Source organism: Bombus bifarius, unplaced genomic scaffold, assembly GCF_011952205.1.
Source record: "Bombus bifarius isolate JDL3187 unplaced genomic scaffold, Bbif_JDL3187 scf7180000007986, whole genome shotgun sequence".
Lineage (NCBI taxonomy): Eukaryota > Metazoa > Arthropoda > Insecta > Hymenoptera > Apidae > Bombus > Bombus bifarius.
The window spans coordinates 1,651,144-1,674,672 of NW_022884368.1; the positions used below are offsets into that span (position 1 = coordinate 1,651,144).

General features: G+C 38.7%; 1 protein-coding gene across 4 annotated transcripts; it reads left to right on the plus strand.

Annotated features, from left to right (window-relative positions):
* The first annotated feature begins 356 nt into the window (after positions 1-356).
* On the plus strand, positions 357-6,259 carry LOC117204988 (bromodomain-containing protein 7). Of its 4 annotated transcripts, none has more exons than XM_033442960.1 (4): positions 357-692; positions 2,416-2,526; positions 3,374-5,074; positions 5,179-6,259. In XM_033442960.1, the coding sequence occupies exons 3-4, from the start codon at positions 3,484-3,486 to the stop codon at positions 5,835-5,837; spliced, it is 2,250 nt and encodes a 749-aa protein (XP_033298851.1). In that variant the 5' UTR covers positions 357-692; positions 2,416-2,526; positions 3,374-3,483; the 3' UTR covers positions 5,838-6,259. The 4 variants fall into 4 exon arrangements, with proteins under 4 accessions (XP_033298851.1, XP_033298853.1, XP_033298849.1 ...); XM_033442959.1 differs by lacking the exon at positions 357-692 and adding an exon at positions 1,451-1,801; XM_033442962.1 differs by lacking the exon at positions 2,416-2,526.
* Positions 6,260-23,529: the final 17,270 nt, after the last annotated feature.

Consider the following 23,529-nt stretch of genomic DNA (forward strand, 5'->3'; position numbering starts at 1 on the left):
CTTTAATGCAGAAGCTAGGCTTAAGATAGAATCCGTGAAGTCCCCGGCTTTCGCATATTTTCGCGTTCCATTGATAATGCAAATCCATTGTCACTATCGTTGCTTTTGTTCGTCTCGACAATCTATATCTATATATATATAGATACAGATATATATGTATATACATATATAAGAGCCCCGTGTGCGACATATTTTCAAAAGCGCAGCAGATTCGAGTGCCGCAGATAGCTTATCGATTACTCGGTTTCAATGCATTAATTCAATGTCCAAATATCTATTGCATCCTTAACTTAAATAGCGAAAAATGTTAAAATCAAGGACAATGTACATGTTTGGTGATAATAAAACGTAAAATAAAGATGTTGAAAGGAATCAGAGGTCAGTGAAACGTCGGGAATTTTCCGGTCCTTGTTCACTTAAGGTCGGCGAGCTTCTGTTCGGCGTACTCCGAACGAATACAAGAGATTCGAAGGGAGGCACAAACAGGAATTGGCTGGTCGATGCTCCTTAACGTTCGAGATACAGTGTAATGCAGGGGAAGACGACACATCTGTGCTGTTGTGCGTGAATTTTTTTCGGAGCCACCGAGAAAACATATTTCTCTTTCTCTCTTTGTTCCGCTCGACGTTTTACCGAAACAGCTGATCGTTTGCCCCTTTAATTGCATCGCGGCTGGGTTCGTCGACGCCGCGGTAAGTTGCTGGATATTTCAATAAAAATTCGCCATAGTGTATGCTCATTTAGTGGGGCAATCTTGTACGGTAAAGCGTGTCTGTGAATACGGTCGAGTGTCTCGTTCCTCGGTGTACGGTAAGTGCTACTACTTCAAGCGTCTTTTGTAGGTTAGGAAGCGCCTTTCGCCTTTAAAGCTCCATACACAATGTTTCCCTGGATCGTCTGTGTATGTAGAAGTTACAGATGCCATGGAATCCTATTCCGACAGAAATAATTTTCTATCTATAAAACTTGTGATTTTGTTAGTGTAATTATTGAGAATGCCATCGTGTTTGCTCGTGAAATTCGATTTACTATAAAGCGACTGAGCTTTTTTGTTCCATTAGGTTCCATTACTTTCTCAGTTGCAGAGAATTAACGAAGTAAATCATCTTTTTAGATTCGATATCGAGTGCTTTTTCTTTTTAATTAGATGCAGTCGAAAATATTATGGCTCAATTTTTTGATATTTATTGTATGTATTTCGAAACAGGATAGAGTTTAGTTAAATACAATAAAATTAGAAATTAAGTGTAAATTAATGTTAGTTCGAATCTAAAGCTACAAATATAATTTATAATTTTTCACTCTACATATTTCAAAATATTCAGGTACGCTGCTGTTATTTAAATTTTTCGTAATTAATTTGTTGATATAGAAAACAAATTTGTTACCTGCTCAGCGTTACAAAGAGAGTATCTTGGAAAGTGTGAAATAAAATTTTCAATGTTTTAATGTAAGTGGAAAATAATAAATTTATATTCGACCGCATTCGTAACACGCGCTTCTTCGAACGACGCGTCGCCATGACAGGGCAGCTGGCGAATAAACGTTGGACCGGGGGAACGAAAGACATGCATCCACCATAACGGCTTGGCAGGGCTTGAAGTTCTGTGACGTCTTCAATGGCTGCCGCCGTATTGCTTGTGCATGTAACGGAGCGCGGTACTCTCACAAACCGCGTTCCGTACTGGTTTACGACGTAGTGTTTACTATTTATCGTTAGAATATTCTATCAGGCTGTGAGCCAACGTGCAAACCATGGGCTCGAAGAAGCATAAAAAGCACAAGCGCGAAAGACACGAAGGTGAGGATCAGGACTAAATCCGGTGTATCTCGATCGTTTTATCATTTCTGATCACTTTTAATTATTCCTTAACATCATCAATGGCATCATAGGTCGTCACATTATTATGTTCCGCGTTTTGAACAGTACAAAATGCCGCACACTGTGTTTCTAGCAAAATACGAAACGCGCATCAAATTGCAAAAGCGCTTCGATCATCGTTCCACTGCAATATTTGTTTTTACATTTGTTAATCGATTCATAATCGCGACAGTTTGTTGCCACGTTATCAGGTGTTTTTGTTGTATACAGTATTTTGGAGCTTTCTTTTTCACATTGTAGATCGTAGCAACGAGTATTTTTGATTTCATCAATATTTCATTTTTTCTCATTTTTAATGTTTCTCTACTTGTTATCACTTGTCGATTTTTATATTATTGGAATATTTCACTGAATGTAATTCTATAGTGTTGACATTTGTGTCGATTATCTGAGGATTCAAATGAAAAGATCATCCATAAATACAAATGTGCTCAAGGTATGGAGATTGACACAGTACGAGGACCTTAATTGGTTGAAATTCTTGAACATTTTCATTGGAATCCTTTTTATACTCATAGTTTAATGATGCACAGGAATGTTGACTACGTTTTCACCACGGACAAACTGAGAGTGAGGTTGGAGTAGAAGTAAGGTGGATTCAAAAGTATAAACGAAGGTTCCATAGCAACAGGTGCGACGTGGAAGTAAGTGACGTGTAACAACAGACATGGACTGGTTGCACGACAGAAACTAGCTGTGCTTCCAAAATTACTCAGATGTCCCAACCCCTTTTAGTTCTTTTTTGTCTATTAAAATTAGTTGAAGTGCAACAAGATCTGTGATGAGACAAATTTGTTACAATTTTTTGCTATAAATATTTTGTGGATATTCATCTGGGATACATGGGATATCTGTTGCACTTCAATCACTTAGTTCCCTGGCTGTTATGTATTATGGCATCAGAAAGGCCATGTGCTTTTGCTTTACCTCGTTACGGGGTATTTTCAATTTCAAAAGTTGTTCCTTCCTTGATTATTCCTGCAGATTCAGTTGGTTCATACAACAGTAATTATTTTATTGCATACTTCTCTATCAAGGTTTATTTAATTTAAGTCGAGCTACTTCCATCTCGCTTCCAGTTTGTTGAATGTGAAAACAAGGTCACTGTCCTGTTATAAAATCATCTTTATTATCATTATTATCAACATCTCCTTCTACCTTTCTGTTAATATCCTGTAGATTTTTATTAATTCAAAATTATACTTATTTTTTCATAACCCTGCAAGATTATTTAATGTAATATTTAGCACCATATTTTTACATTACAACACTATTACGCTGTTATTTTGCACTTCTGTATGATTTTCTGCAAGACATCTTTGTTGCATGCACTAGATATTATGTATAGCTTAATGCTTTGATGTCTTCATACATATTTAGTCTTCATATATATATATATATATATATATATATATATATATATATATATATATATATATATACATGTAATCTTGATTTCTTGCAAATAATTTGCCCTTTCTTTTTTAACAGAAGAGCAGTATACAAGCACGGATAAACCCCGTACCTTGAAATTAATTTTGAAGGTTGGGGGTAGTAGTGGGACTCCTGAATACGGGAACGAATCCCCAAGCCAGACAACAATGTTGTCCCAACATTTGGGTGTCTACCAACAACAGTTGGGTCTTAATTGTCCTGTAACACAAGAATCTGAATATGATAGATACGTAGGGCATAAAAAGCTTAAAAAGAAAAAGAAAAAGAAGGATAAAAGACACAAGCATCATCATAAAGATAAAAAGAGGAGAAGAGAGGAATCCAGTCAAGAATCAGTGGGAGATGCTGATGAAAGTTTAGCAGAAATCCCTAAAAAGATTCCTAATCATCAACTGTTACCTCCAAGGCCACCGTCTAGTGGGGAACATCGAGTTGGTGTTACTAGCCATATTAACTCTCTTTCTCCACATCGTGAACCTAGAACTTGTGTACTTAGGAAAATTGCCGAACGTACTCCTCTTCAACGACTATTGGAACACCTTCTTAGGTCAATGGAGAAACGTGACCCGCAACAATTTTTTGCTTGGCCAGTCACAGATAGTATTGCACCTGGATACTCTCAGATCATTACTAATCCTATGGATTTCAGTACTATAAAGCAGAAAATAGACGATAATAGTTATCAAAACTTAAACGAATTCGTAGACGATTTTAAACTAATGTGTGATAACGCTACTACTTATAACCACCCAGATACAATTTATTACAAGGCAGCAAAGAAATTATTGCATGTTGGCCTAAAAATGGTTACACCTGAAAAGCTTCGTCAATTAAGACCTGTACTAACTTACATGCAGGATATCTCAAAAGAGGAGCTTGGGTTTGAATTGGGTACAGAAGATCCTAATAATCCAGACGTTCCCGTAACAGAGGAACAAATCGAACGGGAACGGGAACAGGAGGAACGTAACGAAGAGGCAGAAGAACTTCGAAAAGAGAACCAAAGGAAAATGAGATTAGCAAATTTAGGTAAATTTGAAGCCATTCCGGATGATATGACGCCGGAAGAAATCTTAAAACAAGCCCGAGGAGCCGCGAAAGTAGCATCGGACAAGTTAACGTTGAAAAGGTTGAATTCCAAGATGGGTTTCCTTAGACAAAAGAAAGACGGAACTACTAGTTTACAGATCATAGTGCCGGGAGACGGCGTGATTCCAGGAACTAATCAAAGACCGGTATCATTAGTGCAGCTTATAGGTAAATTGAATCATGGTACAGGAGCGTTAGCAGGATTCCGAGAAGATAGGAGAAATATGTCTAAACCAGTTAAACCTTTATATTACGGTGCCTTTGGTTCTTATGCTCCAAGTTACGATTCCACGTTCGCTAATCTGACAAAGGAGGAAACAGACTTGGTGTATCAGACATATGGCGACGAGACTGCTGTACAATATGCAGAATCCATATTAGACTTTGCTAAAGACTGTGATTATACGTTAACTATGGTCGATGATCTGTTGGATATCCTGACAGGAGGAGATCACAGAAAGACTAAGAAGTTCCTTGAGGAAAAGCGAAGACTCAAAGAGGAAGAAGAAAAGATAAAGCATTTATTAGAGAAGCCTATGCAAGATGTTAATCGCAATATCCCAACTTTAGACAATGTTAAAGTTGATATCGACCAACTGAAGACATTGTCAGAATTAGGAATTGATGTTAATTTTTTGGAGAATATGGGTAATTATACTTTAGAAAAAATTGGAGTATCTATAATAACTTACTTAGTACTAAATAAGTATTTACTTGTAATAACATCTGTAATTGTATTTTATTTTTTGTAGAGGAGGAATTGAAGCTGAACGAGGAGCGTACAACTTTACAGAATCGATTGGACGATACGTCCCAGATGTTAGGTCGTTTAAAGCAAGTGCAGCACGAACGACTCTCAGCTCCACCGCCTGCTCATTTGTCAAATGTTACTAAAGCATCGGAGACGGAAGTAATGATAGCCGAGAAAATCACAGACAATTTAACGGAAATAGCGAAGAAACTTCCTCCCTCGGCTATCGCTCCCGTAGACGGCTTGCGAAGAGCTATGGGCATAGCACCTCTTGGTGGACCAGAACCCATGGAAGTAGAACCGATCACGCATAATCCAACCATCGTTGCGGAGAACAATCTCTTATCGCAAACTAGTAACAATCAAGTCGCGTCGAATCTGTTATCGGCTCCGTCACCGATTCAGAATACTAATTTACTCAGTCCAACCAGTCAACAAAATCAACCAATTAATATCGTGAATACGAATCAAGCACCTATTCAGATACAGATCGGTATGACGCATAATCAGACTCCTCCGTCTTTATTGAGCACATCAGAGACTTCTGCGGTACCAGATTTAGAATCGGAGCTTCGAGAATTTCTAGAGAGTGATCCTACATTAGGACACTCACCACTCCATGACGATAAAACTTTGGAGGATATTTTATCCGAATCTTAGTATGTACGAATCTTGAGATATATGGTTTTTATTAAGATTTACCTTCTATAGGTTGTACATTTTATTAGCTATATACAGTAGATTTAACGTCAGTTTAATACCATAATTAATAAATGAGATGGTATTGTGTAATGTAATGTACTTCAATCACCATCGCAGTTATTTTCTTTCAAAATATACATATATGTACATTATTTATGAAGTTTGCGTAACAAATTATATTATACAAAGCTTTATAAAATTTTAACTTACACTGTGAAATTGTTCAATTGAAATCATGAAAGAACATGTTTTAATACAATTATTTTTGTTTTTATTTTTAAAAAACATTGTTCAAGATGTAACTATAATTAACTACTGATAAAATGTTACGCAGACGGTTTTCTTAAAATATACAATCAATCTCTTTATATGAAATTCAATCTTCCCATTGTTAAATTACTCAGTAAATCATGAAATAATGAATTGTCATTTCTATTTTAAAATGAAAAAATGCGAATTTGTAAATATTCATAAAGTGTATTTTTAAAAACAATTCTTGTATTTTCTTTTACATTTCATGATAAATATAAAAAATATTGTTCTAAGTTTTAGATCAAGCTTTCATATCTTTTTATATCGATCAATTTATAAAAAAAATGGAATAGAACAAGAAATGAAAAAAGGTTTTTGTGTAAGGTGCATGGCAGTAAAAGCAAAGAAGTGACAAAATTTCAGCAAATAATAGTCAATCGTTATATATCACTATCTTGTTCATTTAAATACCTGTAAATGTCCATTGTATAAACACTATTGTATCATGTATTCATCACCTATCATTTCTATTTTATTTCAAATTGATGGGAGACGATAGAATAGGCACTTGTTCGAAATGCGTATTTCAAATACAAATTAATATGGCAAAATTAAAGCTAAAACGTTAATTTATATGAAAAGTTTACCCCGTATATTTTTCTAGCTTAGACAAACATCATAGAAGCAGGAAAAGTATCTTTTCTTTTATTTAATGAAGAAATTTAACATTAAAATATCGCAGATTTTAACACCTACAATTCGCGCATTTAGTACTATATTTTACCGTACGGTAGCGCCAGCGAACACTTTTCCACCAATCATTGGCTTTCTAGGAAGGAATTCAAATTGTTCTTAATTTCTCGCGCGAAAACATAAGATCGCCATGTTGGTTTGAATAAAAGTCTCCTTACAAATGTGTGTAATTTGTGATGTGACGAGTGAACAATTTTTCTTCATCTACCATGAAACGAAAAAGGTAATTATCTCTTTCTCTCTCTATATATGTTTGTTTTATATTATTTTTGAAACTTTTTCTGTATTGTGTATATACTTCGTTGACATCTTACATAGAAATAAGGTTATGCGTAGTGTGAGATGTTCACTTTACATAAAATAAGGTTCTTATTTTCCAATTTTCGTTTCAATTATCTTTATGATTTAAACTATCACCAATCTATTTCTATGAAATTCATAATCAGATCCACGAGATGTTTGGTGCATCACTTGAAAAGCCCTAAACCGCGTTCTACTTTAATGGAAACAATCTATCCTCTAATGCTTTTTAGCGGTAACAGCGAAAATATTTCCTTTTTCGCATTGTAGAGAAATGTTATTTACGCAACGTGTGAAGCGCAAAGCTCGCGACCTAGTCGATTCCAGCGATGTAATGCGATATTCCGAGGGACGAGCGCGTAGGAATAACACACAGTAGCAAGTATGGGAGTTGTAGTTGCTCGATAATAGGATTACGCCGGTAAAGCGTAGGCTAATATGAAAATTGCGTGGTATAAGTGCCCCCGCATCCGGTATAAGTATGAGTCATTGTAATTACGTCGTTATAACGAAATAGACAAGTTCGAGTACGGAAAACTAGAAACTCGATTAGCTACGTTTATTGCGGGCCAAATCTCTTTACCGCTAGCACGCCCGATTAATTGTTCCATTAGTGTTTTAACGTGCAAATTAAAAAAATTACTGTGAGACAACAGTTTCACAAATGTGTTCGGTGTTGTCTCGTTCCACTTTTTTTTTTTATTCGTATTTATTTTCGCCGAATGCTTCGTGCTGAAACTAAATATTGGAATTTTTCATCGAATTTCAATTTTGTTTTCAAACACTCCAATCGATCGTGAAATATTCCAGAGTTCCGTTTGTTTTAACATTATTTCCTTACGTTTCGCTTCCTAGTTCACATCAAACTTTTCATCCACAGGGAAACGTAATATTTAAACTACGATGCTTGTTAAATTCTCGTTTTTTTCTTTTTTTGAGTTTCCTTCCTGAAACGGTAATCAAGCGAGATATTCGACGATTGCGATCCCCGGGTGTGTTTAAATTTCATTTCGACGTCACGACGCCGTAACGTAAATAAAACATTCCGATAACGAAGTTTGCCTTCTTCTATGGTCCGGGATTTAATTTAATCGGGCGTTTCGAGACGCCAATTTTGACGACGTATTTCGTTGATAACGATTTTCAAGATGATCGCGATTTCGATATCGGTGAAGGAAACGAGCCGATTTAAGATTCTCACTCCAACTGTGACACGGGCCATAATAATTCCCGGCGAAACGAACGCACTCGAGAGTGTCGTCTGGTTTGCATCCTGACAGGTTAATTAACCAACGATTCCGTTCTTTCGAAAATATCGGCCTGTGTGCCTGGAAATGGTGTGCTCGCGTGGTTTTCGAGCGGAAGCTCGTTACCATCAACTATGAGCCGAGCAATTATCATTCTTTGATATCTGCCTGTGATACTTCGTGATTAACGTTTGCGCCATTTCCGCGCATAATCTTTCTCGATTCGCAAATCTACACAGAGTCACGTGAATCGAATAGTTCGTAATATTTCGACGCCTGTAAACTGTTCAATTTTTTATAAAATTCTTGTCTCGTATTTTTGGCTAACTTAATATGGAAGTACTACGATAGAAAAAGAATAATTTTGATTCTCTATTTTTGTCATTCTCCGGCCATTTTTAGATACTGGCACATATATCCTTTAAAAGGTAATCATCGATAGCGCTGAATACATTTACGAAAAGCTTTCTAGGTTCGTTTGGAAACAATCTATCGAGGCTACTGTATTATAAAGGAATAAACGCGAAGGTATTCCGAAAGTTTAGCAAAACATGTATTCAATTACACAGAACCTGACCGCAATTTCATCACGGCTATGTACTATATACCGACGATATTTCAAGCTTGTCGGATTAGTTTTCCCCGTAGGTATAGTCCACGACATTCTAGAAGATCCTGACGGCTGGCTAACGTGGGAATTCCACAGCCAAGTTCGCAGGTAGTTATCCGAGAGACTGTTTAAAATTTAAAAATGTAAGGACGACGCTGATTTGTGGTTAGTCAAGTTCGCCAACTAAAAAGCCGCGGTTAGTACATATACGCGAGTAGATACTCGCTTGTATACCAATTGTTTCTCTTTTTACTTTTCTCTTTGTCAGTTTTCATAATTCTTCGTTCTTTAATTCGTAGTTTGTTCTTCTACGAATTTGTATATTTCTATCTCGCCCTCCTTTCAACAAACAAGCAGACTTTCAGTATTCCAAAGAAAATTGTACCATAAAATTCATATTTTCTTCCAGCTTAAGATTCTTTCTAGCGATGGGAAAACTCAAACGGCTAAAACGAAAGGAATTTAAAAGAAACTGGAAAACGACATTGTACATTATACACGATTGGATCGGCATGATCAAAGAAGCGGGTCCGCTATGTCGAAATTAATTATCGTAGCGGTAAAACATAGGCTTCATTATCCGCGCGTTATTCTGCTGAATCGTACAGAGCAACCGAATGGAAGTATTGGATTCGGGGAATTTGCTTTGGCGGCGGCGCGTAAAATCGGCGTGGTCGAACGAGCGTCTCGTCACGAATGCTTGCCTCTATGACAAATAGATAGTTGTACACGCAAATCACAGCGATCGGCGATTAAACGGGATAACTAATTACTGATTGCTTTAAAGGAAATGTGCCCGTTTTAAATATCGGGAGATGTTTTCGAAACTAGGAACAAAGCATTTGCTTGTAGAATAATCGAGAAGAAATATGGTATGTGGTAAAGAAGTACGAAGCAGATAAAATATAGAAGCATTAGGGTTTCGTTGAGAAATGAAGTTTTGAAAAATAACAGATACACGTAAGAGCGTAGAACCTACCATATTTTTAACTTTAGCTTGAATTATGAGATTATGTGGATACTTTCCTTTTAAAGCTACACCTGTAATGTATGTATATACAAATATGTTAATGGATAAATCGTCAAAATTAACGTGATACGATGAAACATCTAAGCGAGAGAAATATTTATTCAACGTTAGTAAATATTTAACTCGAAAACGTTTTATCTTCGTGATTCGTAATTAAAATGTTAATGATAAGGAGAAACATGGTATGCTTAGTCAGACTGCTGGAACGCTATGTAGTTAAGCAAGTAGAATATAAGCATATCAGGTCGAACGAGGGAAATACGCAGTAGAATAGGAACCTAACTCGTCAGTCAGGTCAGATAGACTCGTACGTAGCTTTATCTATCTGATTAGCGCAGTAAATGTAATTCATTTATTTCGTGATTAATCAACGCAGCGCAGTATAGAACTATACACAGTTGGAAACTGAGACACGTATAGATGTATTATACCGCGCGATTCTATCCGGTCCACAACTATTCCTCATAAATTCATGAACGACTAACTCAATTAAGCGAGCCTAAGCTGACAAGACTGTGGTCAGCTAGCAAATTAATTATGGTATCGACGTGGAATGAATTTATTACACACGAAAATCTCTGTCCTTATGAATGCAAATTTTGCTTAAAGAGCTTTTGATTTAATTTTGCCACAAATGTCAAGCATGTTTTACATATACAAATTTCCTATTTTTAATTAGCATTAAAGGTACCAGATAATCAGGTTATTATTTTTATATATAACAATTTTCACCAATTCGTCGTATCATTAACAACGAACTTTTCAAAAAAATTCTATGTTAATTTTATACGAATAATTATACAGTTTCCGCTTTGGACGTTGTAAATCTAATCGCATACCCCACAAGTTTCGACAAATTTAATCGTGCTATCAGTCGTGTAAGCAGCCCTAACGCGGCTTTAGATTCTAATCGACTGTAATAATCGGATAGCTCTGCTGCCGGATGATATTCGTCGTTTTAATCCTGTTTTGTTCTCGCAAGCTATCGTGCAATTCCATTAAAATTCTCGTGAAAATTGAACGCGTCATCACGTTTGAACTTCCGTATCTAGATTCATCTAACGCTGGTATTATCGATCTTCGACTTCGCTGTTCGCCATCATATAGTTTTATAAGCTCTTAGAATTTTACGCATTCGCTATTCATCATCTTTACTCCATCTTCTTAAGGCGAGAAATTTATCGTTGGAAGTGAATGGGTTCGCATAGAGGAGCGAGTCTTTACAAGCATCGTGTACTTTAGCCAACGAAAGCTTCTTTTTCATCAAAGCTGTATTCTTCAACGAAGAATTTATAAAGCGACCAGTAATCATATTCACGTTATAGCGCGCAGGAAATTGCGTGGCTCTATTTATGTGGCTGCTACGAACACAGACTGCTGCTCCACCTTCCTCTTCCGTAGTTACATACGCACATCTGTGTTTCTTGATTTTTCCAGCGGAAGAATTTTCACCGCATAAAAGATCGATCTTCCGAAATTTTTTATAATATCCGGTTCGTATACGAGAAGAATTAGTTGTTTATGATTTTTCGTGTATTCGTTAGGTTATTACTGTTGGAAATGAATTCCGTTCGAGGCGAACATTTTTAAATTGCTGTTTTCTCTTCGCCTAAACTATCAGATTAAAACAGGTTGCAACTTAATTCCCGGAGCCATAAAACTGAAATTCATTGGTCGACGAGTTTAGTCTGTAACTTACGATCCTCGTAGCTTCGGCAAAACACAAGTTGAACTAATCGTAAGTGATACGCGACTCTATCGTTCAGCCTCGATTTTCGCGAGACAATTCCTAGGAAATTGCAGAAAGTATTTTTTGACGATTATTGTCTACCAGACAAATTTGAAACAAGTCACGGTGGAAGTACGAGTTCCAGAACATTTAACGATGGAATTCGCGCTTCGTTTGCCAATTCTATGGCATGGCGTTTGCACGTGCACGCGATATAAAACAATTCATAGCGCACGGAAGTTTGCTTAAAAGCGTTCGCCTCTTTCGCTCCCGTAATTCTCTAATAAAGAGTAAATGGCAAAGGAGCTGCCATCGGCTGTTTTTCCGTTCGTTCGTAATTCGATTTTCCACGCGTCCGGAACAAGTCCTCTTTCAGGAAGTTTAATCGAACGGGATCATCGCAAGATTTTCTCTACGAACAATACCGAATTCTGGATATTTGTTCTCGTCCGTAAAACTTCGTTTCTTACCCTTTTTCTCTGCACAACTTAATTTATATCGTTTCTATTTCAATATTTCGTTATCTCTGTATATTAGCATTTACCGTACGAAGAAATAGAAATACAGATTATGAGAGAATATTGCTCCGATGTGAAATATAATATACAATCTACAAATAATAAAGAATCAGGGAACAATTTAAAGTGAATCAAATATGTGTGAGGATTACGACAAAAGACTAAAGTATCTTTTATCATCGGATCACGTCTGAATCCTTCTACGAGTAGCCATCGATATAGCGTCGAAATCTAACTTCTAATCGACACGCGTAATCAATAGGCTTCCTATGGAATCGATAGGTTTCCCAGAAAACTCGATAGTTACCGAAATCACGAAAATTTCGCCAATCAGTTTCCGTACCGCGCGAAACGAGTCGAACGATGAGAGAAATTTGGTACTCGCGTTGGTGTGTTTTCATGCGGCTACCCTATGGCTGGTCTCGGGAATAAAAGGGAAACATCTTTTCTTTCTTTCTCATTTTCTTCGTTGATGGATTTTTTCCCCATTCTTTGCATCTCGATTTTCATTTGCTTCGAATTCTTTTGACCGACAAAAGAGCATCGTCCGTTCCTGAAACATTTTCAATATTCACGTTCACGCGTTCCACTTCTCGTATCTTTCGACTTTAAAATTCAAATTTGCACAATACGCGTTAGGTGTCTGTGTAGCGAGCGAACGTTGGCTTTCGGTGTACAAAAATTTGGGAAAAATCGGACCGAGATTCAAGAGTAATAACGATATTGCCTTTGCACGTGATTCACTGGCGAATCGATATGGAAATTGTTTGTTCTTTGTTTCTTTTTTCAAGTCTGCAAATTGATCAGACTTCGATACTAGTTTCGAGATGGAACGCGTCATTTGTAAATTCGTACGAGGAAATCTTTGTTGGGCGTCTGAATAAAAACAAACGTGGATACATAAAATGAATAAAAATGAGATTAAAACAATTTCAAGGAACTACATACAAATGTAAATTGCGGTGAACAAATTGCAGGAATTTTGTTTTTAATATTCGCCAACTTTAGAAAGCCAAGGCACGATATTTTTGCCGTTATAGTTAGCTTTTACTGGTGAATCACGAAGGTCGTTATGGTTATACTTGAAAGATTATCGCGAGACAGTATCGAAGGATTCGCACAGGTAAAAATCCATCTATCTTCGCGATTATAGAAAGACATGTCGCGATAAGACCTAAGTTCCATATAGTTAGAATTTGGTATTTTAGTTGTAGCCGTTGAAGGTTTCAGGTCACAGTATATATTCAAGCGTCTCGTTTAAATCGATGTAATAGATAAGCTGACCAATTTTCGGGCGTCCGGCACGTTCGGTAGAACATACAAAAGCGTATCTCCGTGCAGAATATACCGAACATGTTTGAAAGGTCCGTTTATGTGAAGTTGATACCGCTTATCTCTACAGACAAAAAACTGTTCCACGTTTTATGCCCTTTATCACGTGTTTCTGCTTTTTTCTGTTTTCGTTATGTGATAAAATAAATTGTTCGAAATCAACTTTAATTACAATACCAATGACTTTTTGGGAATTAACGAAAGAATGTTTCATTGTTCGGTCATTAGATCGTAACGTGAGACGCGGAAATAGGTTACGAAAATCGGTCGTTCTGTTTTGTTTCTTTCTTTCGTTACCACTAGGTGAAATACAAAATCCTCCTCACTGACTAAATCAATTGAACAGGGGAAACGTATAGTTGGGACTTTTGGGTTTTTCCTCTTTCCGTTGGACGTGGAAAAACGAGGCCGTAAATTGGAAACAAGCAACGCCGTTTTTGTCCACCGTCGATTTACCGTTTCCTCCTTTCTTTATCATTCGGTGTTTCGTTGTTTAAAACGGCGCAGCTATAATTCTAGAGGCAACACAGTACAATTGGAAACAAACCGAGATTTTCCTTCTCATTGTCAATATTTTCATTGGTATTTGTTACAGAGAAATATCTGTATCTCTTGGTCGGAAACTTTTTATTTAAAAATAGACTTCGGTAGAAAATGTTTCGGTTTTCGAGTTTCTCCAATTTCGTGTCTTCCGCTGCTTTAAGTTTCCCAATTTCATCCTTAACCTGGACCAACGCGTCGATATCATTTCTTAATAAATTCATTTTTATTCTATGTCTTCGAGTACTCCGATATCTTCGATCTAGGCCAGAGTGTTCTACTTTCTAATAAAGATAAAGATATTTTCAGTATTTTATAATCCAGCCATCCGAATCGTCAAATTTCGTTCTCCATTTCCGCCGGTGTATCAACCTCGTTTAAAATTTGCGTAGATCAATGGTTTCGCAGCTAAGGAATGCGGATTTTGTCATTAGTAGGTATTGACGAAATCCGCATTTCCTTAGTTGCTCATCCAAAAAATTCCATATTTTCATCAACTTTGCCAAATGCATGATAAATTTGTTCCCAAACAGATATTCCTCTCGTCTTGCAAATACTCGACGAGTATACTCGACGTATTACGAATCTTTACGTATCTTCCCACGTCTTTATGTATTTTATGTACATTTTAACACATCGAGTAATCGGTAGCACGTGAAGCGTTCGTAATTGCCACAGAATAGTGTTTTTCTTTTCTTCTTTTTTGCGGCAGAAAAAACGCAAACTATCAGTGCAAAGAAAACGCAACGTCGATGATATTTTTTAACGAGACATGGCAGGTGCAGTCCGAGCTTGGTCCTGGATTTGATGGAACGCGAACACTCCCGCGGGAATTCGGGAGGAAGAAACGCGGCGAATTCGAAACGAGCCAATTGTTTCGCATGCGAGATTTTCTCTCGACTCCGACAGTCTGTTAATGCATCGTGGACCGTGCTGAAATATATTCGCGGCTCTTCGAAACGGTATCTAACTCTCGGTTTCCAACGAACTAATATTTGATAATTCGATGCAGAAGTTTCACTTCGAATGGTGCATTAAGCGATTAGTAGATCTGCAACGAATGAGTTCGCAGGCAGAAGTTCTTAGAGAATTGTCAATTTAGAAGTCGGTGATTAATTTGTCGACCAAGTTGCTAAGTAGAATACCAGGGGCAGAGTCGACGAGTGGAAAAATTATCGGTTTGCAATACACGCAAACCGATGAACGTTAAATCGTTTCACTCGTTTTATTTCTTAATGAAATTTCAATGGAATCGTGGTTTGGCTGTTAATTCGGGTCGGTGGTTAGTTTTTAAACGAATTAAGTATAAAGATTAGAATCAATGATTTGGAAATTAGCAATTGTTTAGGAAATAAATTGGACATTCAGGATGCGAGTGGAAAGAGTGAGAGGTGGTTTCTCACGGGCTAAATATCTCGAATAGAACGATTTCGACAAGATAAATCAGACAGTTCAGTCTGCTGTCATCCGCAGCAATTATTACGATCTGTTTACGCAATAATGCAAGTAAACGCTCCCACGAGCACGTGCAGGATAATGATGCGGCCGTTATTCCAAGACAATAATTGAACATCGTCGAGCTTGTTTCGAAGTGATTCGTAGCACAGAGTGTTTTATGGGAAATATTGCAAACTTGCGATTTGAAAAGAGAAATGCATCGTCGATTCTTTTGATTAATCGTTTCATTAGACACTGTCACAAATGGTAATGACAAAATTTCAAATTCATAAACGCTTTTGAAATTATCTTCAGAGGTGTAGCAGGATCGCTCTGCTACAATTAATCATCGTGATAAATCGAGCGAGCATTTTACATATCACTAACAAAACAGTATTTCACGAATGATAATCCGACCAGTAAAGTTTACGTTTACTATTCGTACAATTAGTTGCTTCATGCACATAAATTTTACCATTAAATCCAAAACATTACAGTATTTTACAGATCTCTTGTAAAAATTCTGCAATTAAAACCGAATGTCATAACTTTTCTTGAAACTCCAACCGGTTAAATAAAAATAGCAGAAACAACGATTTATTGCTCGAAATTTGAATACCCCGGAGAACCTAAACGAGAAAGAATCGTTTCTCGCGACATTGACTGGCCGAGTTGTGCTATAATCTTCGACAAACTTCTTCGTTCCGCTAAGATAGAAGGTATCTACGTCGACGCTGCGATAACTTTATCTCGAAAGAAAGTTTCGCCAGTGTCGACGTACCATAGGAAGTGTGAACTCATGAAAAACAGGATGCCGGAGGTGCGCTTAACCCATGACATCGTTCAACCGCTAGAACAAGCTCGATCGTCGAGTTCAAAGTTCATTCGGCCATGTCCGATGTCGAGGAGTAATCGGATGAAAATCTCGCCTCTTTCCAGATAATTCGAGGAGTTGAGTGTATCTTCTTGAAAAAACTCTTAGTATTCTCTCATTTCCTTGAAGATTCTCTTTTTAAATTCTGAAGATACTAAAGTTCGAACTTTGAGTAGTATGAATAGATATTTTAATTACGAAAATTTAAGGAGACTAAAGTAGGATGAAAACTTAAAGTAGCGGAGTTTCGAGTTGGAACTATTAAAGTCGAAAAGCCTCGACTTCTAAAACTCTCTAGTAGTAAGTTCAATTGAAAACTTTTTGCAAATACGAAGCTCCTATTCGTGCATCATCAACGAAATCGATGCTAATATCGCTCGTCATCGGTGACGATCGTTACGGTGACGTACTTTTGAACGATTCCACGTAATCACCTTCTTCGATCGTTCTTAATCGCGGCATGACGGATGCAAATGGCGGGACAAACGAAGATTAAACACTCCAAGTCGTTTACCGCGCGCACAGCTTTTATTGCGTTGCATTTTAAATGGATATTCAGTCTGAAAACGGCACAAACACGCCAAATTGATGGACTTCGATTTCAGCAGGGCGACAACAGCATTTGTATATTGCTGAAAATCGAGTTTCACCGAGGTTTCCTTCGCCTTGTTATTTCCAACGATTTATAACATCCATAGGTCCGAAATGAAATCTGAAATTTCTACGTTGCGATCGTATCTGTTCGATATACGCGCGTTAAAATTAGATGGACTTCGGGTCGCGTATTTTGGTTGTTGAAAAGGACGACAGTTCGATCAACATTGATTTCTTAGTTTTATCGATGAACAGGCGGTATCGTCAAGTTTGACGAACGTCTTCGGTATCCTCGTCCTCGTCCTATTTCGGTCAGGATTTGCTTTATTTAACAGAGACGATTTTAACGACGTTTTCAACTCCTCTCTCTGAAAACAAATGGCCACGCTGGGAAGCACGCCAGTTGGGCCGGATATCCGTCTTGCGATTTAAATAATGCAAATCGCGCGCCTGGGTCCCTTAAAGTTGCCGTTTCTCCCGGAAGGCACGAGTTACATGGAAAATGTCGTTGCGAATACAAGTAGCATCGTCAAGTAGCATCGACACGAAATACGAACTCGAAGAAAGAAATAATTTGCTTCTATGACTTAAACTCATTTCAAAGGAAATTACGTCGTCTTCTGCGCGAAATAAAATAACTCGGATATTACTGTATCGAAGATTCATACGACGTTACGATTTACGTCTTACGTTTATACTCCTCTTCTCGTTGGTTATCGTTTTCTCAATCGACTTACGCTCGACCGATTTGCACAAAGAATCATCGTTCACTGTCTTTGCCATCCGATAACCGAAGATTCTCGAGAAAACCACCTTCCTGTCGTATTATCTACCGAGAATCTCTGTACTTCGCGTACAACAAGCTTATTAAAGATGCTTTTGATCGAACGAAATTCGATGATGGAAAATACGGGCGCAAGGTTGAATTTCAGTCGATCGAAAATGGTCGAAGGTATCTTTAGCTGATAGCAAAGACGCCTTTGATAACTCGCCCTTCGGCTTATCGTTTCCATAGGAGTGGCACGAGATCGCGTGGGTGGACACGGCGCTGGGTCGCTTTTATCAGGATATTTCGGTGTTCCACGCTGGAAAAGATATCGTGTCTTTTATCGAACACCGCGACTCCTGTAGCGACGCTACGTATCGAGTAATATTCCCATTCGTTTCCATTCATTTCCACTCGCTTCTGTTTCTTTCTGTCTTCTTCTATTCGCCTCGTATCTATTCGCCAGTTTGCTGGTAACAGCACGAAGTAGTATGAAACCGTATAAGGATAGTTGCGTGGGAATTTTTGTTTAATCGAGGAAGGGCCACGAGAAAGGAAATACATTTTTAATTAAAACGTATTGTGGAGATTAATTTGGCCTATAGTTTAGTATACGCTGTAGTTGGTAACTTTTTCAATTTTAGGAGAACAAGGAGCTGAAATATACTGAAAAGTTTGGACGCGCAAATTGGCTTCCGTGTAACTTGCACGTTGCCTTGTTTAAATAGCCAGATGGCCAGCCTGGTCCTAAGTCAATACGCCAGTCATCTAAAAACTTGTTCGTTCTAATTTTCTCGCAAGATTAAGTCCGCCCGTGTGTTCACTTCCACCTGCAGCTTCAAATTTCTCTATTCTTCTATCGGCTAAGAAATCCGACCTGTAATCGCCCTTTGTCATTCGATCAATCGCGTATACCTGTTGAAACGCCCCCATTCTCTTTCGATTCAGAAACCTCCCTTTCAAAAACTCGAGACTACTTCGCTCGGATGGGCCGATTAAAATGCCTCCGGGAAAACCAATAAACCTCTCCCAACGTGAAACGTGACATTGTACAGCTAAACAGTTTCGTTGGATTTTCCTAGTCAGACCAGAAACGGATGCCACTTGCAATTAACGTCGTTTACCATGAAACGACAGCTCGTGAAACCCAATTAACCGACATTTTTAACCGACTTCGGTAAAATAAACTACCACGAATGATGTTCCTTTGACTCCCTTCGATCTTTCCTGTCCCTTTGATACGATTCACGTCTTTATGGGACATCGATGAACTGATTGAGATTGACACGAGTTCGTTTCTGTTGAGCGAGAGGGAACGTTCTTCGAGACTCTGAGTTTAAGCAACGTTGAACTCAACAATTCGTAAATTCTCTTGGAATTAGATGTTCCTAATATCACTTCTAACTAAATATCGTTATATTACATTCCTAACATATATCCCATTCATTCACGCTGTAATTAAATTTCAGTCACAGCTCCAACTATAAACGTTTGATATTATAAATTCCTAAAGCATGTATCGAAATGCGTTTAATAGAAAATATGAGCTAATTCGACACGTTCACAGTTCATACGCAAAAGCCATTTCTACGTGGTAGAACGTTCTACCTGATGTTTCGCGTGTATCGGAATCTATGCGTCAAATAATCAGGCAACTCGGTATCGTGCAACGTATCGTGAAAGTGCATTCCAACCTGGGTCTAATGACTCGTAAGACGTAATTCAGTGAATGCGTTAAGAGATATTAACCTCGTGTACTCTAAAGTAACTATTTCCCTGAAATTCTAAATCCAGCCAAGAGCAAGTTTCATTTTCTCCAAGCACGTGCTGCGTTCTCTCCGTTACCGGCGCTCCCTTTGGTTAATCGATTCCACCATCCGCTCCGGGCTCTCTTCGGTTAATCGATTCTGGCCAACGTGCTTCCGTGACCACGGTGGCGAGCCGTTTCGATGATATCGATAGATCGGGCCGGCGTGAATGGACGAGAAAGGAGCCTGCGCTACTGGAGATAGCGCCGGTTACGATGTGTCTGTGCATGCAATATTCATACGGTGTAACAGCGGCAATAAGCTTCGTTGAATGGAACTGCTACGACTATATACATTCAAACACATCCATACAGCCGTCACGGTTTAGCGCGGGTTATATCTACGCGCCGCACCTACGCGTATTTCGCCAAGCCAGTGTTTCTCAACGTAGGAACCGAAAGCTGTCGCGCATACAAGGGCGAACATTTCTTACGATATCAGCTTTAGTCACTGGGGCCAATTGCTTTCTGCCATTTAGTTCCTTTTATTCCTCCACCGTTGATTCCCAAATTTCATCAAGCGAATATTTATTTGCTACTGAACTCATCGTTTATGATCTAATAATATCGCTCGAATGAGAAGAAAAACTCTTCGTCTTGCGTCGACAGTCGATAAATCACAATTGAGGAATCCAACGAAGAACATTCGTAGCTGGAAACTCAGTGTTACGGTACATTCGTTGACAGTGCTCGTTGCCACGAAGGCGTATCTCATTTTTGATGTTTCACGAGGGGAAGAAGTATTGGAATAAAAAAAAGAGGGGATTCGAAATTCCACGTCATTTTTTCCAATTTCTTATGTCCCTCGTTGTTCTTACCTTGTTACCGCGCCTACACGTAAAGAACCAAGGCGTGAGAGATAGTTAGGAAGTTTCCCGTAGAAGGAGGGTGGTTTCCGGATGACACGGCTCGAACAGCTGCTTCGAGTCAAGTTCTGCGCTTTCTTCTGGAGAAACATGAAATTTACGACCTCTGTTTATTTCGCTTTGAACGCTTAGCGTTTCACCGGGAAGAAAACTTCCGGGAAATAGCGGTAATCGCAGCTTTCGAACCCCTCGAAGGAGACCCCGTTAGTTAACGAGCTTAGAGATAGAAATCGACGTTCAAAGTAATTCGTACAAGACTCGGGGGCTATCCTTCTTGGCTATGGAGAGCACAAGACGAACACAAGACGGAGAACCATTTTCTGCACGAGTACGCGTTTTATTTTGCGACAGACACGGTAAAGTGTTTGCACAGGGCTGTTTCGCGGCTACGTGAATCTCGTTTCTCGCGTAACAATGACCTTTCGCTGACGTGGGGTAGTCTAACGAGTGTCATATTGCGACATTGAAATATTTACAATGTTAGCTAGGGGCGATGAAATGTAAAACGGGAATATTTTGTTAACGTAAATGACAATTTCATTGGATACGGTTGCTGTATACCGCGCGATTTTATTCGATGTTGTAGCTATGGAATTTTAAGTTTTTTCCCCCCAGTAATAAACGTACAAGCGGTTACATTGCATGAATATTACATGAAATTCTCATCCACGGTTATCGCTGGCAATTCATCGACATTCGATGCCCTACAAGTCTACTTATCGTAAATGGCGACTTGTCCTCGATTTCGATGAAACGACCAACATCAGGAAGCTTGAATTTCGTTAAAAATTATCGCCGTAAATCTGTAAATCCGCGACTTAAACGCACATAAGATGCAAGCAAATATTAACGACATGAAATCACGCAGCAAAGTTGCGCTTTGTCACGCGCGTTTTATCGAAAATAAACTAAGCGATTCCATTTACTAATTACGATTTACGACATGTATCGCGCGATGCAAAACAAAGCGAATAGTCGTCGCAAAAAATAGAACGATTTTACTTTACCTCGATCTTTCTATCCCTCCACCTGTTTCGCAGTTTCATAGTCGCAATTTTCTCAAAAACCGTCCCTCTCTTTGATAAATTGTTCGTAGTCTGTCGTATAAACGAGTTTCGCTTCGAAGAATCTAGAAACGACTGCCTTCCTTGTAATAGAAGCGATCCCTTGATTTAGCGCAGCTTGTAAACACAATCTCGGCCTTTACAACCCACGAACCTCACTCGTGCTCGACCGATGTTCATTAATCCAGCGAAATCCGAATAAATTACTAATCGCCCGTAATACCGTGTGTGCCGTGCCGACAAACCATCGTGTAATATTTTGGGTAATGGAAACTATTAAATGCGGTCAAATATGTATTCAAAGGACTCGCTGCCGCCTCTAGATCTAATTTAATTTCGTTATTGGATAAACTTTTGACCGAGCTTGCCGTGATATAATTATTAATTAGGTATATACACGCTATACGCTCTGATAATATATGTATGCGCGAAACAAAACTAAGATCGGAGATAATTATCAAGCACAATTAGTCTGGATGGAAGTTTCGGAGATTCGAGGTCCACAGATATCTTAGTTCGGAACATTATGCTTCTAGAAATGCTTCGGAGTATCGATAAAATCGTACGAGACAAGTGTTTAAACTCGATTTCCGATTTGCCAGTTTAAAGATAATAGAACTATCGGGAATTCAAGAGTCTGAATCGTTCAAACCGTCGTTGAATCGCCATTGCGACTGTCTGTGACGCCAACAGACGTGTCCATTGGAAACAAAAGGGCGAAAATCATAGAACGATCCGTGAATTTTCCTCGTTCTTCGTGTCTTTGTCACTCGAGAGACAAAAAGGAGTCGTTGGTGTACTCTGCTCGTCCGATATCAGATTTCCAGATGTCGATTTAACCGCGCGAAAATCGAAAAGAAACGCGCGAGCCACCTTTTCATCGATAGCCTAATTAACCTAAATATCTGTCTGAATCAACCGCCCCCGTTTCACCGATTCTCTGTCGCGTTTCCTTTGTTAATTATTTGTCGTGCGGATAATCCAATTTAACGAACGATACGATGATTGATTATCGAGTCAACGAAAGTGCCGTGAAGCACGAGCGTACACGCTGCGAAATTCGAAAGCAACATCCGCTCGTTTCATCTTACGCGTTCCGCATCTTCTTTTTGTTTCTCGCTTTCTGGTTCCGGTTTAATCCACTTTGCTCGCGTATCGAGCTCCTAATCACAATCTCGGCGAATCGAATCGATCGACTTTATCCCATGCTTTTTAAAAGAACAACCAGGTTTCGTCTTGAAAATGGCTTTGCGAAGGATCCCAAGCGTTTCGAGGCTTCTTCCATCGACAAACATCGAGGATCAGTTTCGAAGCTGGTGTATGAGAAAATGTATACCGAGGTACGAGACGGCAAAGCGAATCCGATCGGATCGTACGGTCTCTCGTGTCGTCTTAGTCCCTTTTCCACAGAACGATGCCTAACTGGGACAATAACGGTCTATGCAACGTCCTCCGTGGCAACAGGGCAAACCAAGCTACCCTTTATGGACCGATGATCGCTAGAAACCGGCGAAACCCCTTTACGAGATCCTCCATCCCATGTTCTCCATCGATCTTTCTTGTCTACACCGTGTTCGACGCTTCTGTATCGATCGTTCTAAAGGGAATAGAGAAGAGGCCAGATGGGAGGGATGCAATTAAGTCTTTGGCCGGTGTGTCTTTTCTCTGGAAGAAATTTGTTGATGTTACGGATACTGACCGCGGTACATAGCAATCTAGTTCTCTTGGATCGTTCTGTGTTTCGGACGAACAGGTAGTTAACGTAGTTTAGGATTAACTCTGCAAAGTGGAGATTGGAGACTTAGCACGAAACATTTCCGCAAGATGGGCTACTTAAAATTCCTCTTCTTAAGAAGTTGCTTAAGAACTTCTAAGAAATATAACGACGAATAGTTGCGGCGAATAATTTATTTAACCACTGACGAACGACT

Coding starts and splice junctions, on each gene's coding strand:
- LOC117204988 (XM_033442958.1), top strand. CDS start 1,756: ATGGGCTCGAAGAAGCATAAAAAGCACAAGCGCGAAAGACACGAAG. Junction 1,802..3,373: donor CAAGCGCGAAAGACACGAAG/GTGAGGATCAGG, acceptor CTTTTTTAACAG/AAGAGCAGTATACAAGCACG. Junction 5,075..5,178: donor TAATTTTTTGGAGAATATGG/GTAATTATACTT, acceptor TATTTTTTGTAG/AGGAGGAATTGAAGCTGAAC.